Source organism: Pelodiscus sinensis, chromosome 1 (genome assembly GCF_052426305.1).
Source record: "Pelodiscus sinensis isolate ZL-2025 chromosome 1, ASM5242630v1, whole genome shotgun sequence".
NCBI lineage: Eukaryota > Metazoa > Chordata > Testudines > Trionychidae > Pelodiscus > Pelodiscus sinensis.
Genome location: NC_143052.1, coordinates 24,645,512 through 24,658,355, shown reverse-complemented (window position 1 = coordinate 24,658,355; position 12,844 = coordinate 24,645,512). Strand labels below are relative to the sequence as shown.

The 12,844-nt window shown below is 43.2% G+C and overlaps 1 protein-coding gene across 3 annotated transcripts in view; it reads left to right on the top strand.

Moving 5' to 3' along the window:
* Positions 1-12,844, top strand: part of PTPN12 (protein tyrosine phosphatase non-receptor type 12) — a 152,013-nt gene that overhangs the window by 121,382 nt on the left and 17,787 nt on the right. For 2 of the 3 annotated variants that reach the window (XR_012903327.2, XM_075926692.2), the window contains one exon: positions 7,531-7,608. The exons of the other annotated variant lie outside the window; for it this stretch is intronic. Coding sequence is in view for 1 of the 2 variants with exons in the window: in XM_075926692.2 (XP_075782807.1) it covers positions 7,531-7,608 (78 nt within the window). In the remaining variant the exon portion in view is untranslated. Of the gene's footprint in view, positions 1-7,530; positions 7,609-12,844 lie in introns of those variants that run through there. 3 annotated transcript variants of the gene reach the window in all.

Below are 12,844 nucleotides of genomic sequence, written 5' to 3'. Positions count from 1 at the left end.
AAGGCTGTTTGTGACGCTTACTTGGTTGTCAAGTATCAGAGGGGTAGCCGTGTAGTCTGGATCTGCTAAAGTGACAAGGAGTCCTGTAGTACGTTATAGATTAACAGAGGTATTGGAGCATAAGCTTTCGTGGATGCTTCTTCAGATGCATGAAGTGCATCCACTTCTTCAGATGCATGATACCCATTGTGTCTTTGATTACCATGCAGATATGTATGCTTCAAACAGCTCTCTGCATGCATCTGACAAAGTGGGTCTTTGCCCATGAAAGCTTATGCTCCAATACATCTATGCTAACCATTGTTACAGGCATACCAGCAAATCCACGTGCTGGGCTTCCAACAATGCATCAGTGCTCATACATAGGGCCCTAACAAATTCACGGTCCATTTTGGTCAATTTCATGGTTCTAGGGTTTTTTTAATGGTAAATTTCATTATTTCAGATACTTAAATCTGAAATTTCTCAGTATTGTAATTATAGGGGTTCTGTGAAGGTTGCAAGGTTATTGTTGGGAGGGCTGTGGCACTGTTACCCTTATTTCTGCACTGGTACTAGTGGAGGCCCTGCCTTTAGAGCTGGGCAGCAAGAGAGTGGTGGCTGCTGGCTGGAAGTCCAGCTCTAAGGGGTAGGGCTACTGCCAGCAGCACCACAGAAGTAATGATGGTATAGTATTGCCAACCTTATTTCTGCACTGTTATCTACAGAGCTGGGACCTTAGTCAGCAGCTGCCACACAGCACTACAGAAGTAAGGGTGACATGGGTATGGCATTGCCACTCTTACATCTGCACTGCTGCTGGTACGGTGCTGCTTTCAGAGCTCTGCATCATTACAGCTAGCTCTTTCCAGTTGCCCAGCTCTGAAGACAACACAGAAGTAAAGGTGGCAATATCATGAGCCCCCTAAGATAACAGTGTGATCCATCTGCAACTCCCTTTTGGGTCAAGATACCTAATTTAAGAAATGCTGTTCTGCCCAGTGAATCTGTAGAGTAAACGGTAAAAGCACACAGCCAGATTTCAAAGGAGGACACGGTGAAAATTTCAGTCTGTGACTCATTTTGCATGGCTGCGAATTTGGTAGGGCCCTACTCATACACTTTGTGGCTGCTGTTCGGGTTGAGTATGACATCTGTTTCTCCACCATTGTATTGCTAGTCTTCAAGAACAGCTGCAGCAGTGCAGTGAATGTGCATTACAGTACACTAATAGTTGTTTTGGTGCTTCTGTACTTTTATAAGGGTCAAACTTGTGAGAAGCCTTTCATGTGTGCAAACTGGATTGCAAATGCTTGGGATGTCAGTACATGTGTTTTCATAATCTCTGGATTGATCAGGCCACTTACATAGTATTCCAGAAGAAACAATTATGCAGATGTGCTGCCAGGTGGATTGGAGGTGTCTGGGTATTTGTGGAGACCTGGAACAACCAGCAAATTACTCTCAGGTGAACTGAATCATAGGACCATGCTTTAGGGCTAAAAGTTTTGTAAAGTATTAAATCTGGGAAAAGATTGACAGTCTGAAAGTCCAGTGCAACAAAGGCCTGGTATGTAGACATTTGCTTCACAACAGAGTGGAAGAAACCTATTTTTATATTAAATTGATTATCTCAGCATATCATCATCTGTAGTCAGTTAATTTTGGACAACACCAGAAAACGTGGCAATATGCTGTTAATGGATGAGGAAAGGTGGCTAGGACATATAGTCCAAATCTAGAACTGAAAGCTTATCCAAAACTGTTATAGTTACTGAAGATCTCTGCAGAGTATCTGTCTCTGGAGACAAGTGGATGAGCAAGTTTTGAACAAGCACTTTGGAAATGAAAGGTCCTCTAAACAAGAAATATTGCTGAGAGCTTAGTCCTCTGCAATTTAACATCACAAAAGCTTACAGTGAAAGCCTAATAATGGAAAGATGAAGGTAATTATAGTCACTTTTTGTTCTATGACTAACACTTTGGAGAAAGGAAGCCATTGTTAAAAATTCAAAGCCCTGTTTTCTGTTAAGATGAGAGCTGACTATGTTCTCTGGAAATGTCTAGTAGGTATTCTAGAAAAACTGGGAAAGATAGGAGTTCCTATTTGGCATTGCTTCAAAGGCAACAAGTGAAGAAAAGTAAGAACCTGAACGTTTTCTAAATCATAATGAAACAGAAGTCCCAAATTCAGTTTTCTTAAAAAACAAACATACTTTTACAGATTATCTTCAGACTTCAAATTTAGAAGAGAAATGAATTCTACTTTTATGACATTACTTGATACTTCAAGGCAGTGAGAACATTAACATGCCTATTAACTTTCATTTCTGAGTTTAGAAATTATTACTGCATCAAGGCTACAATTTAAAAAGATTAGTTACACCAAGACACTGAATGGGGAGCACCACAAGGACCAGATATTTGACCTGTCTCTGTCAAACCACAGAGCAAGAGATGACCTAGTGACTATAATAAGGGTGTGAAAATGTCCAGCAATAGAATTTGAGATGGAGGATGAGAAACAAAAGCTTGAGGACAGTCAACATTTTTTGAGCAAATTCAGGGAAGAGGACAAAGCAGCTATGATGGAATACATCTATTGTGATAGAGAAATGAGCCTAATGGGAAAAGAGTACCAAATGGAAATATGTGCAGAGCAAGAGGCAAATTGCAGTTTGTTCCTCTCTGAGTCCCTGCACATGTGTACTCTGTTCCAGCTCTTCAATACAATCCCATTGGATAGGAGCACTCTCTGGTGCATTTTCTATTCTTACGTGCAAAGAAAGACACAGGGTGGCTAAGATTTGTTTTTGTTCTGTGCTTATGTGATGGTAGACTTAGGCCAATCGCAGCCAAGTTAGACATTGTCTAGACATAAAGACAATGTATAAGAAAGGACAGAGGCAGCATAGAAGGGAACAGTGGAGTAGACTGGAAGGAAAAAGAGAAGGCATTATTCAGCGCCCATACAGCTTCCTATATTCCCTATACTTTTGCCATATAAAAACTGTCATAGCTTCTGGGTGTAAGAGAGACCCTATCTGGAAATATTTTGAAGAAATTCATTCCCTGGATAAAGAAGGAAAATGTGTCAAGTGCAAACAGTGCAAGAAGATGATACAGGGCCTAGCTGCAAGAATGAAACATCACAAGGAAAACTGCTTATTTGGAGAAAATTGATGTGAATGAAGATTGGCTAGGTTTGAAGAACAATGTGGATCAACTTCGCAATGTCAAAAAGATCTCACCAAACTAAGTGATTGGGCAATTAAATTTAATGTTGCTAAATGTAAAGTAATGCACATTGGAAGAAATAATCCCAACTATATGTACAGTATGATGGGGAGTAATTAGGTACAACTACTAGAGAGATCTTTGAGTCACTGTGGACATCTCTGAAAACATCCACTCGCTGTGCTGTGGCAGTCAAAAAAGCAAATAGAATGTTAGGAATTATTAAAAAAGGGATAAACAATAAGACAGAAAATATCTTAATGCCTCTATATAAAACCATGGTATGCCCACATCTTGAATACTCTGTACAGATGTGGTCATCTCATCTCAAAAAAGATATCTTGGCATTAGGAAAAGTTCAGAAAAGGGCAACAAAAATGATTAGGAGTTTGGAACGGGTCCTATATGAAGAGAGATTAAAAAGACTTGGACTTTTCAGTTTAGAAAAGAGGAGACTAAGCGGGGAGATGATAGAGATCTATAAAATCATAACTGGTGTGGAAAAAGTGAATAAGGAAAAGTTATTTACTTATTCCCACAATATAAGAACTAAGGATCACCAAATGAAATTAATAGGCAGCAGGTTTAAAACAAAAGGAAGTTTTTCTTCACTCAGGCGACGTCTACACTGCAGCCTTTTGCCGGCAGAGAATATGCTAATGAAACTCATTAGTATTTGCCACACTCTCATTTACATATTCTCTGCCAATGCTTTATGCGTAAAAACAAGCAGTATAGATGGGTCCATTTTGTGAGGGGGAAAAAAAAAAACCTTTTGCGCAAGAGCCTTATGCCTCAAAAAAGGAGGTATACAGGATCTTGTGCAAAAGGTTTTTTGTGCAAAATGGACCCTTCTACAGTGCTTGTTCTTGCAGAAAAACCTCTTGTGCAAAAAGCATCAGCAGAGAATATGCAAATGACAGCATGACAGATGCAAATGAGCACTTCATTAGTGTACTCTGTGCCGGCAAAAGACTGCAATATAGACATAGCCTCAGTGCACAGTCAGCCTGGGTAACTCCTTACCAGAGGCTGCAGTGAAGGCTGGAGCTTTAACAGTGTTCAAAAAAGAACTAGATAGATTCATGGAGGTTAGATCCATCAATGGCTATTAGCCAGGGTGGGTAGGAATGGTGTCCCTAACCTCTGTTTTTCTGGAGGTGGGTGATGGGAGGGATCACATGACAATTATATGTTGTGTTTCCTCCCTCTGGGGCATCTGGTATTGGCTGCTGTTGACAGACAGGATACTAGGCTGGATGGACCATTGGTCTGACCCAGTATGGCCATTCTTATGTTCCTATGGATCATTTTTCAATATTATCTATGCCTTTTAGTATAAGTGTGATGTAACAAGTAAATTCCCAAGCTGTTTGCAGTGTTGGATGTTGCTAAATAAAAGTTTAAACAAGCTGTAAGGATTAACTAAGCTAATTAGTTAATGAGGTTTAGAGTCTGTTAGCCAAGTATACAGTACTGAAAGCTGCAATAGGAGAAATCTAGAGGTGCCAGTTGCCACTGAATCTGTTTCTTATTTTACTTCAGCAAAACTCAGCTTTCGAAAAGGAACCCCATCCTATACTACTTTTCATTGGGGCTCGTTCCAAAATTAAATAAGCATTCTAAGCATACTTAGTCTTAGCTTTTTTTTGGTAACTTGGAATCAGATCTGCATCAGAATGACAGTGGAAGTGGGGTATATGAGAGAGAGTTGTAAAAGTTTTAAGGACACTGTACATTTATTGTTCTAAGGACTTGTCTGTTAAGTAGACTCTTTTATTTTTTAAATTTTTTTAAAATGTTTTAAGGACAGCCATCAGCTGGCAACAGGGGGGACCACTGCAGTTGCAAATGTGAAACATTTATGTGTCATTTAAGATATCGTTAAATAAACTATAAGTGCTGTTATTGTGGTTGTGTGTATGGTTTAGTTCTTACCATTCCTAAACTACTGCTGCTGCATCTGCAACTTGACAGAGGCAGTGTTCCTTCTAACACTTTCTACCCTTGGGTGGGCTGAATTTTCTTGTGTGGGTTGAAATGTCTTATGTGCAACACCAATATTGAGGTGGTCTGTGGCTGTGCACCACCAATACAAACACATATTTTAAGCACTACATATGTGTGGAAGAAAATATATTAAAACAAGACACCAGTGTCTAGTTGTTGTGATAGAAATGTAGCCGTGTTAGTCTGGTGTAGCTGAAGCAAAATACAGGACTATGTAGCACTTTAAAGACTAACAAGATGGTTTATTAGATGAGCTTTTGTGGGCCAGACCCACTTATTTTCTTCCGCTATTTGATCTGAGGAAGTGGGTCTGGCCCACGAAAGCTCATCATCTAATAAACCATCTTGTTAGTCTTTAAAGTGCTACATAGTCCTGTATTTTGCTTTAGTTGCTGTGAAGTACCCTTAGTGACTACAAAGGTGGGGAATTAGCCTTTTTCCAAACTCGAGGAAGAGTAGAAGCCCCAGAATTACAACATGGTTTCAGGGTTTGTAGACAGACGCATGTTTCAAACAGATGCAAATAAGGTTTCATTCTACAAAACTAGCATCACACCTAGTACTTGCTACTTCTGATGCACAAGAGCCAGAACTCTACCACATAGCAAAGATCTGGCCTTAATGCAATAAAATTTACCATGTGTTAGCAACACAGGATTTTTAAAAAATCATTAAGATCAGAGTCTTAGCTATCTGCAACACTCAAAACATTTTTGAAGAATCTTTTTCTTAAGTCATTAACACCTATGTTAACTTTGTTTGAAATGTAATCATGCAAATGTCCTCGTGGTGCACAACCCTTCCCTCTCCCCCCTGTAGTCTGCTTCTCCCCTCCCCCCAACCCAGCCAGATGGAGAGGACTGCAGCAAGTGAGTCAAGACACCCCAAACAAACTGCCACCTGTCTCTACCTCTCTGCACAGATGCCAGCACCAACCCTCTTCCCCCCTCCCCTCTACCTGATGCAGTCAGCCCCTTATCTCCCACTTCCCAGCACAGGAGGGTTGAAGAGACTTCTGGGTTTCTGCCTCTCTGTCTGTCCTCTGGCAGACAGGGACACCCCAGACTCCCCTCCCCTCTGGCTTCTACCCCCCAAGCCAGTTAATTAATTACTCACTCACTCACCCCCCAGCAACATATTCCCTGCTTATCTCGGCTGCTTATCTGCTCTGAGAGCTGTTCAGTTCAAACAGCTCAGCTCCACTAAGTTACTGCTTACAGATGCCCTACCCAGCCCCCAGTCAGGTGAGCTCCCTGCCTGCATGAGAGCTTTGAACTTCTGAGCGGGTCTCATAAAATAGCTGCGTTGTCACACGGCTATGCAGCTTAGCGAGAACTTAGAACGAGATAATGAGTATTATGTATTATTTCATAAATTAGTAAAAATCAAATTATCTAAAAACATTACATAAAGTATACCCTCTTATATGTTGTAAAATGCTGTACTTAGTTGTGAATTAACGTATTACAGTGATCAGATTTGCTCCATTGTTTGAAGAAATATATGAAGATGTAACAGTGGGAAACTTAATTTAAATCAGTGATTCAAATCGCCTTGATTTAAATCTCCACTCTCTCAAGTACACAGGCACCCTAATTCTCTTTAAATTCAGTGTAGTGCAGAACACTCTTTGCTTCATTGCTTCTAATCATACAGGTTTTATTGTTTTTGAGCTTATTACTAAAAAATTCTCCCCAAAAACATCACTTAAGTTATATTCTCCCTCCAAGCACAAACTGAAGGATACTAGGCTTTTAATTTTACATTTGGTTTGTTGAACACCATCAGTGAGCTAATCATTGAACAACACTGAGGGCTTGTCTCTACTACCGGGAGATAGATGCTGTCACTTTCAGTCCACTGGGGAATGACTAGTTTGGTCTAGTGAAGATCCATTAAATTGACCTCAGCTCTCCTGTGACTTCAGATACATAAGGTAAGTGGTTGGGAAAGTTTCTCCCATCAACCCAGCATGGTGTATACACAGTAAGTGGCCCTACACTACTTTGACTCCAGTTACATTAGTCACGTAGCTGGAGTTAATGTAATTTTGGTCGACTTAACCCCCTAGTGTAGACCCACCAAAGACACGGCCCTTCCCCCAAGGAATTTGTGCACTACAATACGAGACTGATAGAGGAAATGGTGTCATTTGATGTATAATCCTATTGTTACGTTTATATTTTGCTTTAAACTTTTCTTGATACAATGCTTTATACTGTGGACTTGTAAACATTAATCTATTGCTTGTTTAGACAAATCTACTTCATTGTTTGTCTAATGATCATAAAAAATTCAATTTAGATGCTGATGTGAGTGAAGACTCCTCTCCTCCCCTACCAGAAAGAACACCAGAATCATTTGTATTAGCAAGTGAACAGAGTGAGTCTCTTTTGTCTTCTGTTATATTTCATAGGTTTGGGGATAAAATAATCCTAAATAGAACCAGTCCAGCACAGTAATATTCAAGGGCTTGCTCATGTAGATTCTATTGTAGATGTGTGTGCACTCACATGTGGAGTCATCAGTTTTTTGTCTTGGCAGTATCTGTAGGGCCAGCCATATTGCTTCCTTGAGTGCCACACTCATGTACTGGGTATATTGGATGCTGCCAGCCCTATGCCCTCTCAACTCCTTACTTCCTGTTGTGATCACTTAGAGAACGTCTAGACTTGCTTTCACTTTCGAAAGAAGGTATTCAAATTTGGCGCGAATTTGCATCTCTTCTTCTGATCACTTTTTTTGAAAGAGGTTCTTTTGAAAAAGAAAGTAGTCTAGATGCGGTTCTTTCAAGAAAAAACCTTTTTTCAAAAGAACCATTTTTCCTTAAAAAAAAAAAAAAAAAAAAGAGGCTTATACACTTCTTTCAAAAAAAGATTTTTTCTTGAAAGAACCATGTCTAGACTACATTCTTTTTCGAAAACCTCTTTCAAAACAGCAGTTGGCAGAAGATATGCGGCGAATTTGCATATCTTCTTTCAAAAGTGAAAGCAAGTCTAGATATGCCCTTGGAGTACTTTTACTTGTTCGTCAAGAATTTGTGATTCCTCTTCTAGTGCTTGCTTATACGTATTCCAACTGAGGTATGTGCGTGCTGCATGCGTGGCTGCCAGAAAGTTTTTATTCTAGCTACTTGGATCCCGTTGGGTTGGCTATGGCATCCCCTGGAATGGTGCCAGTGTGGTGCCCTATGTAAGATCCTGCTGATCCAACAGCCCCTCACTTTACGGGAGAAGCTGGCCATGCTGGCCCCTCTTGCTTAGACCTCAGTGTCCCACTGCTCCAAGTTCTGTTGGTGTTCTGAGTCCCAGCACAGTCGATCTGACTTGTGGAATCAGTGTGACTCACGGTACTGAGTTCACAGCTGACCCTTTCAGAGCTGTTCCAGCTTGAGAGCTTCTGTGGCAAGCAGATTCTGTTTAGGCTCAGTGTGTTCTCATTGCTCCCGCTGTCCGGTGCTGGATAAAATGGGAAGAGGCTCTTGGCACCGCAATTCACTGTCTTGACCTTCTTGGCACCGATCTTCAGAGTATGGATGTTCCCCAAAATGCATGGCCTTGCACCCACTACCACTGCACACTGTGCGGGGAGCCCACCTCAGCACTGGCCTCCATCTGGACACAAGTCTTCTCACTAGTCCCATTCCCAATGTCAGTTGACGCCTTGGCACTGTGCTCTTAAGTGTTGTAAAAGGTCTTGGTCCCACTAGTGGTCTTCTCATTGTCACTCTTTGCCTTGAGGGCAACAAAGCTTGACACTAACTGCTCCTTCAAGTGGCAATGGGTTTGGCACCACTTTGGCCTTCTCACTCAGGTTTGAAGCCACTGAGGGTTCCCTCGGAATAGAGGCTGGCAGACAGGTCTATGCCAGCAGGTCCCCCTCCCTAATGGTCCAAGCCAGGCTCCAGTGGCCACCAAAATGGCAATTTTGGACTCTGTGGGCATTCCATCATGCCGCAGGCACATTGCTCACCTGGCCTCTATCAGCTATGTCAAGATTCTGGGTCCAAAAGGACCACCCATGCTGTTTCCCAAGCTCCAGCCTAGCCCAGCAGTGCAAGCCCAGGACCAACCTGAAGATGGCCAGGATGTTGGCCTTCTGTGGTGCCTTCGTCTTCGTCCTCATTGCCAGACAAAGCGGTGGTGGGCATCTCCATCACCACCACCACCCATGGACTGCAAGGTCCTACAAGACTTGCTCGTCAGAGTAGTCCTTAGGCTTAACCTTCAAGTAGAGGAAATCCTGGAACGAGATGACCCAGTGGTTGACAGCCTGGCCCTGGAAGGACATCCAGGATGCTGCTTCCTCAATAGAACCATCTTGTCCATGGCCAAGACTGTATGGCAAACCGCTGCCTTTATTCCACCAACAGTGAAGGGGGTTGAGAGAATTTACTTTGTACAAGTCAGGAGGTTCAAATACTTGTTCACCCATCCCCTGCGCTTTGTTCCTTAGTAAACAAGAGAGCACCCAGGTCACTAGGCCCCAGTGCTGAAGTTGAAGCATGCCAAGTATCTTGAGTTATTCAGCCAGAAGGTCTGTTTGACAGGGGGTCTGCTACTATCCTGAGCCATCATTGTTATAACTCCTGGGACTCTTTGATTAAATTCAGGGACTTACTGCCCAAGGATTCTCAGGACAAGTTCACCACCGTGGTCCAGGATGGCAAGCGGTCTCCCATACCTGTCTACGCATGCCGCCGAGTCTTTGGTACGCAATCTCCTCTGGCATAGTCCTGCACTGGGTCGCCTGGCTTCAACCAGCAGGCCTTCCTCTTGAGATCCAGCAAACCCTGCAGGACTTCCCCTTTGATGGTGTGGGACTCTTTGCTGAGCAGACTAACTCCCGTCTTCATAGTCTCAAGGAATCTCACAGTACCGTGAAGTCCTCGGGCATGTACAAGCTCTGGATGCAGTGGAAGACTTTCAGGCCACAGTCTTCCCAACAGCCCTGTCCTGTAACAATCAGGGTCAGACCAAGCCTCCTTCAGGATCTAAGCAGGGCTTTTGAAGGAATGCTCAAGGACAGAGTACCAACTGCATTGGATCCTCTTCCCTTCTGGGACAGATTTTCCAACTTTCACCAGGCCTGGGCCACCATCACCTCAGACCTCTGGGTCATCTAGACAGTGGAAAGGGGTTACTCCATCCCATTCAACATTCTCCTCCTCTCTCCTCCCCCCAACCTGTCCCTCTTAAGTGATCCCTCTTGCAAGCATTTCCATCTCCTGGAGGAGAGCAAGCTCCTGGATCTTGGAGTGGTGGTGGAGGTGCAAGCAGACTTCATGGGTTGCGGTTTTCACTCCTGTTACTTCCTTGTTCCCAAGACAAAATGGAGTTTTTAGCCTGTCCTGGACCTCAGAGAGCTCAACAAGTTTCGTATGGTCTCACTGAGCTCCATTATCCCATCCCTGGAACTGGGAGAGTGGTATGCTGCCCTTGACTTAAAGGACACTTTTTTGAGGAGTGTCCTCATGGGTGCTTCACCTTGATGTGCTCCAGCACTGCTGCACCTCTAATCAGAGACTTTAACAGCAGTGACCTACCGGTCAGCTGTGCATGTGGAACGCCGGCACGTGACATTTGAAATGGCTATCTACGCGCGCCACCAACTGCCTCCTCAGTTCCTTTCTGACCACTGCCAGCTTCGGTTGCAGCAGAGCAGTTACCCTCAATTGAGCATCTTCGTAGTATTAAATTTAGTGTTAGTAGTTCAGTTTTTAGTGTTAGTTGAACTTAGCTTAGCTGTTCTACTTGTTATATAGCTTGAAAAAAGCAAGAGAAAACAACAAGGAGAGATCCTTCTCTCCACTTATTCAGAAGCCGCATTTACTACACCACGTGTAGAGACAGTCTCAAACCTCTGAGACCATTCAAAACTGTCTCCCAGGACATGCCTGGTTCCCCAGGTTTTAAAAACTGTAAATTCTGCAAGTTGTCAATTTCAGTGTCTCACAGACAGGGGGAGTGTGTCCACTGCCTAGGTTAGGACCATGACACTGAACAGTTCCTGCACTGCCTGAAATTGACTAGCCAGACCAGGAAAGCCAGGGAGCTCCAACTTAAAATGCTCCAGCTGGATAAACTTTCAAGAGCTGCTTCTGAGCCAGCCAAGACTTCGCCCTCCCAGGCTTATGTCCCTTTGGGAGGCTTCTGACAAGGGAGTTCCTACTTCCTCAAGCCCCAGGGACCAGGACAGGCCTCAAATGCCCAAGAAGTCATCCCACTCCTTGTCTTGGTCTGAATCCCTGCCAAGGAAACTCTTTTCAAGCAATAGAAATGTAGCCGTGTTAGTCTGGTGTAGCTGAAACAAAAAACAGGACTATGTAGCACTTTAAAGACTAACAAGATGGTTTATTAGGTGATGAGCTTTCGTAGGCCAGACCCACTTCCTCACATCAAATAGTGGAAGAAAATTGTCACAACCATATATACCAAAGGATACAATTAAAAAAATGAATGCAAATAAAATGAACACATTCGTTTTTTTTAACTGTATCCTTTGGTATATATGGTTGTGACAATTTTCTTCCACTATTTGATGTGAGGAAGTGGGTCTGGCCCACGAAAGCTCATCACCTAATAAACCATCTTGTTAAAGTGCTACATAGTCCTGCTTTTCAAGCAAGAAATTTGTCTCTGTGCCCACTGTAATTAAGGCACAGGAGAAACAGGCTGGGAATGGGGCCTGCATCCACAAAAGCTGAGACCCCAAGGAGAAGGTCTGACCTTCCTCCCTGAAGCCAAGCGCGGAGCCGAAACAGAGAAGCTCCTCACCAGCACTGGCGTGGCAACGCAAAAAGTGGCACTGCAAGACCGCGATCAGTGCTGGCACTTCAATATAAGCGCTTATAGCACCAGCACCAGTGAAACATGCAAACATGTTTAACAAACAGCTGGCACTAGCCCAAGCTCCAATGCCGGTGCTGACAATAGAAATGCTTCCGGTGCCTGCCCATGCTCTGCTGCCTCAGTTTACCACAGCAGAGTTGAGGGTGACATCAATACTAGGGACGCCACTCTTCCCAAATTCAGTTTTTCTTCAACACTGGCTTCAGCACTACCTATAATGAGTGATGAAGATGACGAACCTATACGGACATATACTCCCAGAATTTCGTTGCCTAAACCAACACAGCAAGTACAACAGTGGCAACAACCACAATGGCTTCTGCCACTCTTTACCACCTAACTCTCTGTATTGGGACCCTTGGACGGTATACAGAGTTCAACAACCTCCAACAGCCACAGCTACCACAGGCACCCAAGCCTCAGGTCCCCCTTACTCAGTCGATGAAGAGGAAGTCGACATCACGGGGGCAGAGGGAACAACAGACTCACAGCCTACACACCTTTCATCCTCATTGCCTGATGACACAATCGTACCCCCACCACTCTATGCAGGGGATGATTTTAAATCTTTTCAGGAACTTTTTAAACACACTTGAAATATCTGTCAGCTATGCATCAGACCCAAAATAAGCTGACAAATATCCTTCATGCCTCGCCACATGCCAAGTTGGTGATTCCCATGAATGAGGCACTCATAGATCCTATCAAAACCATATGGCATACGCCAGTAACAATTCCGCTAATTTTCAAAAGATATGACCACAAGT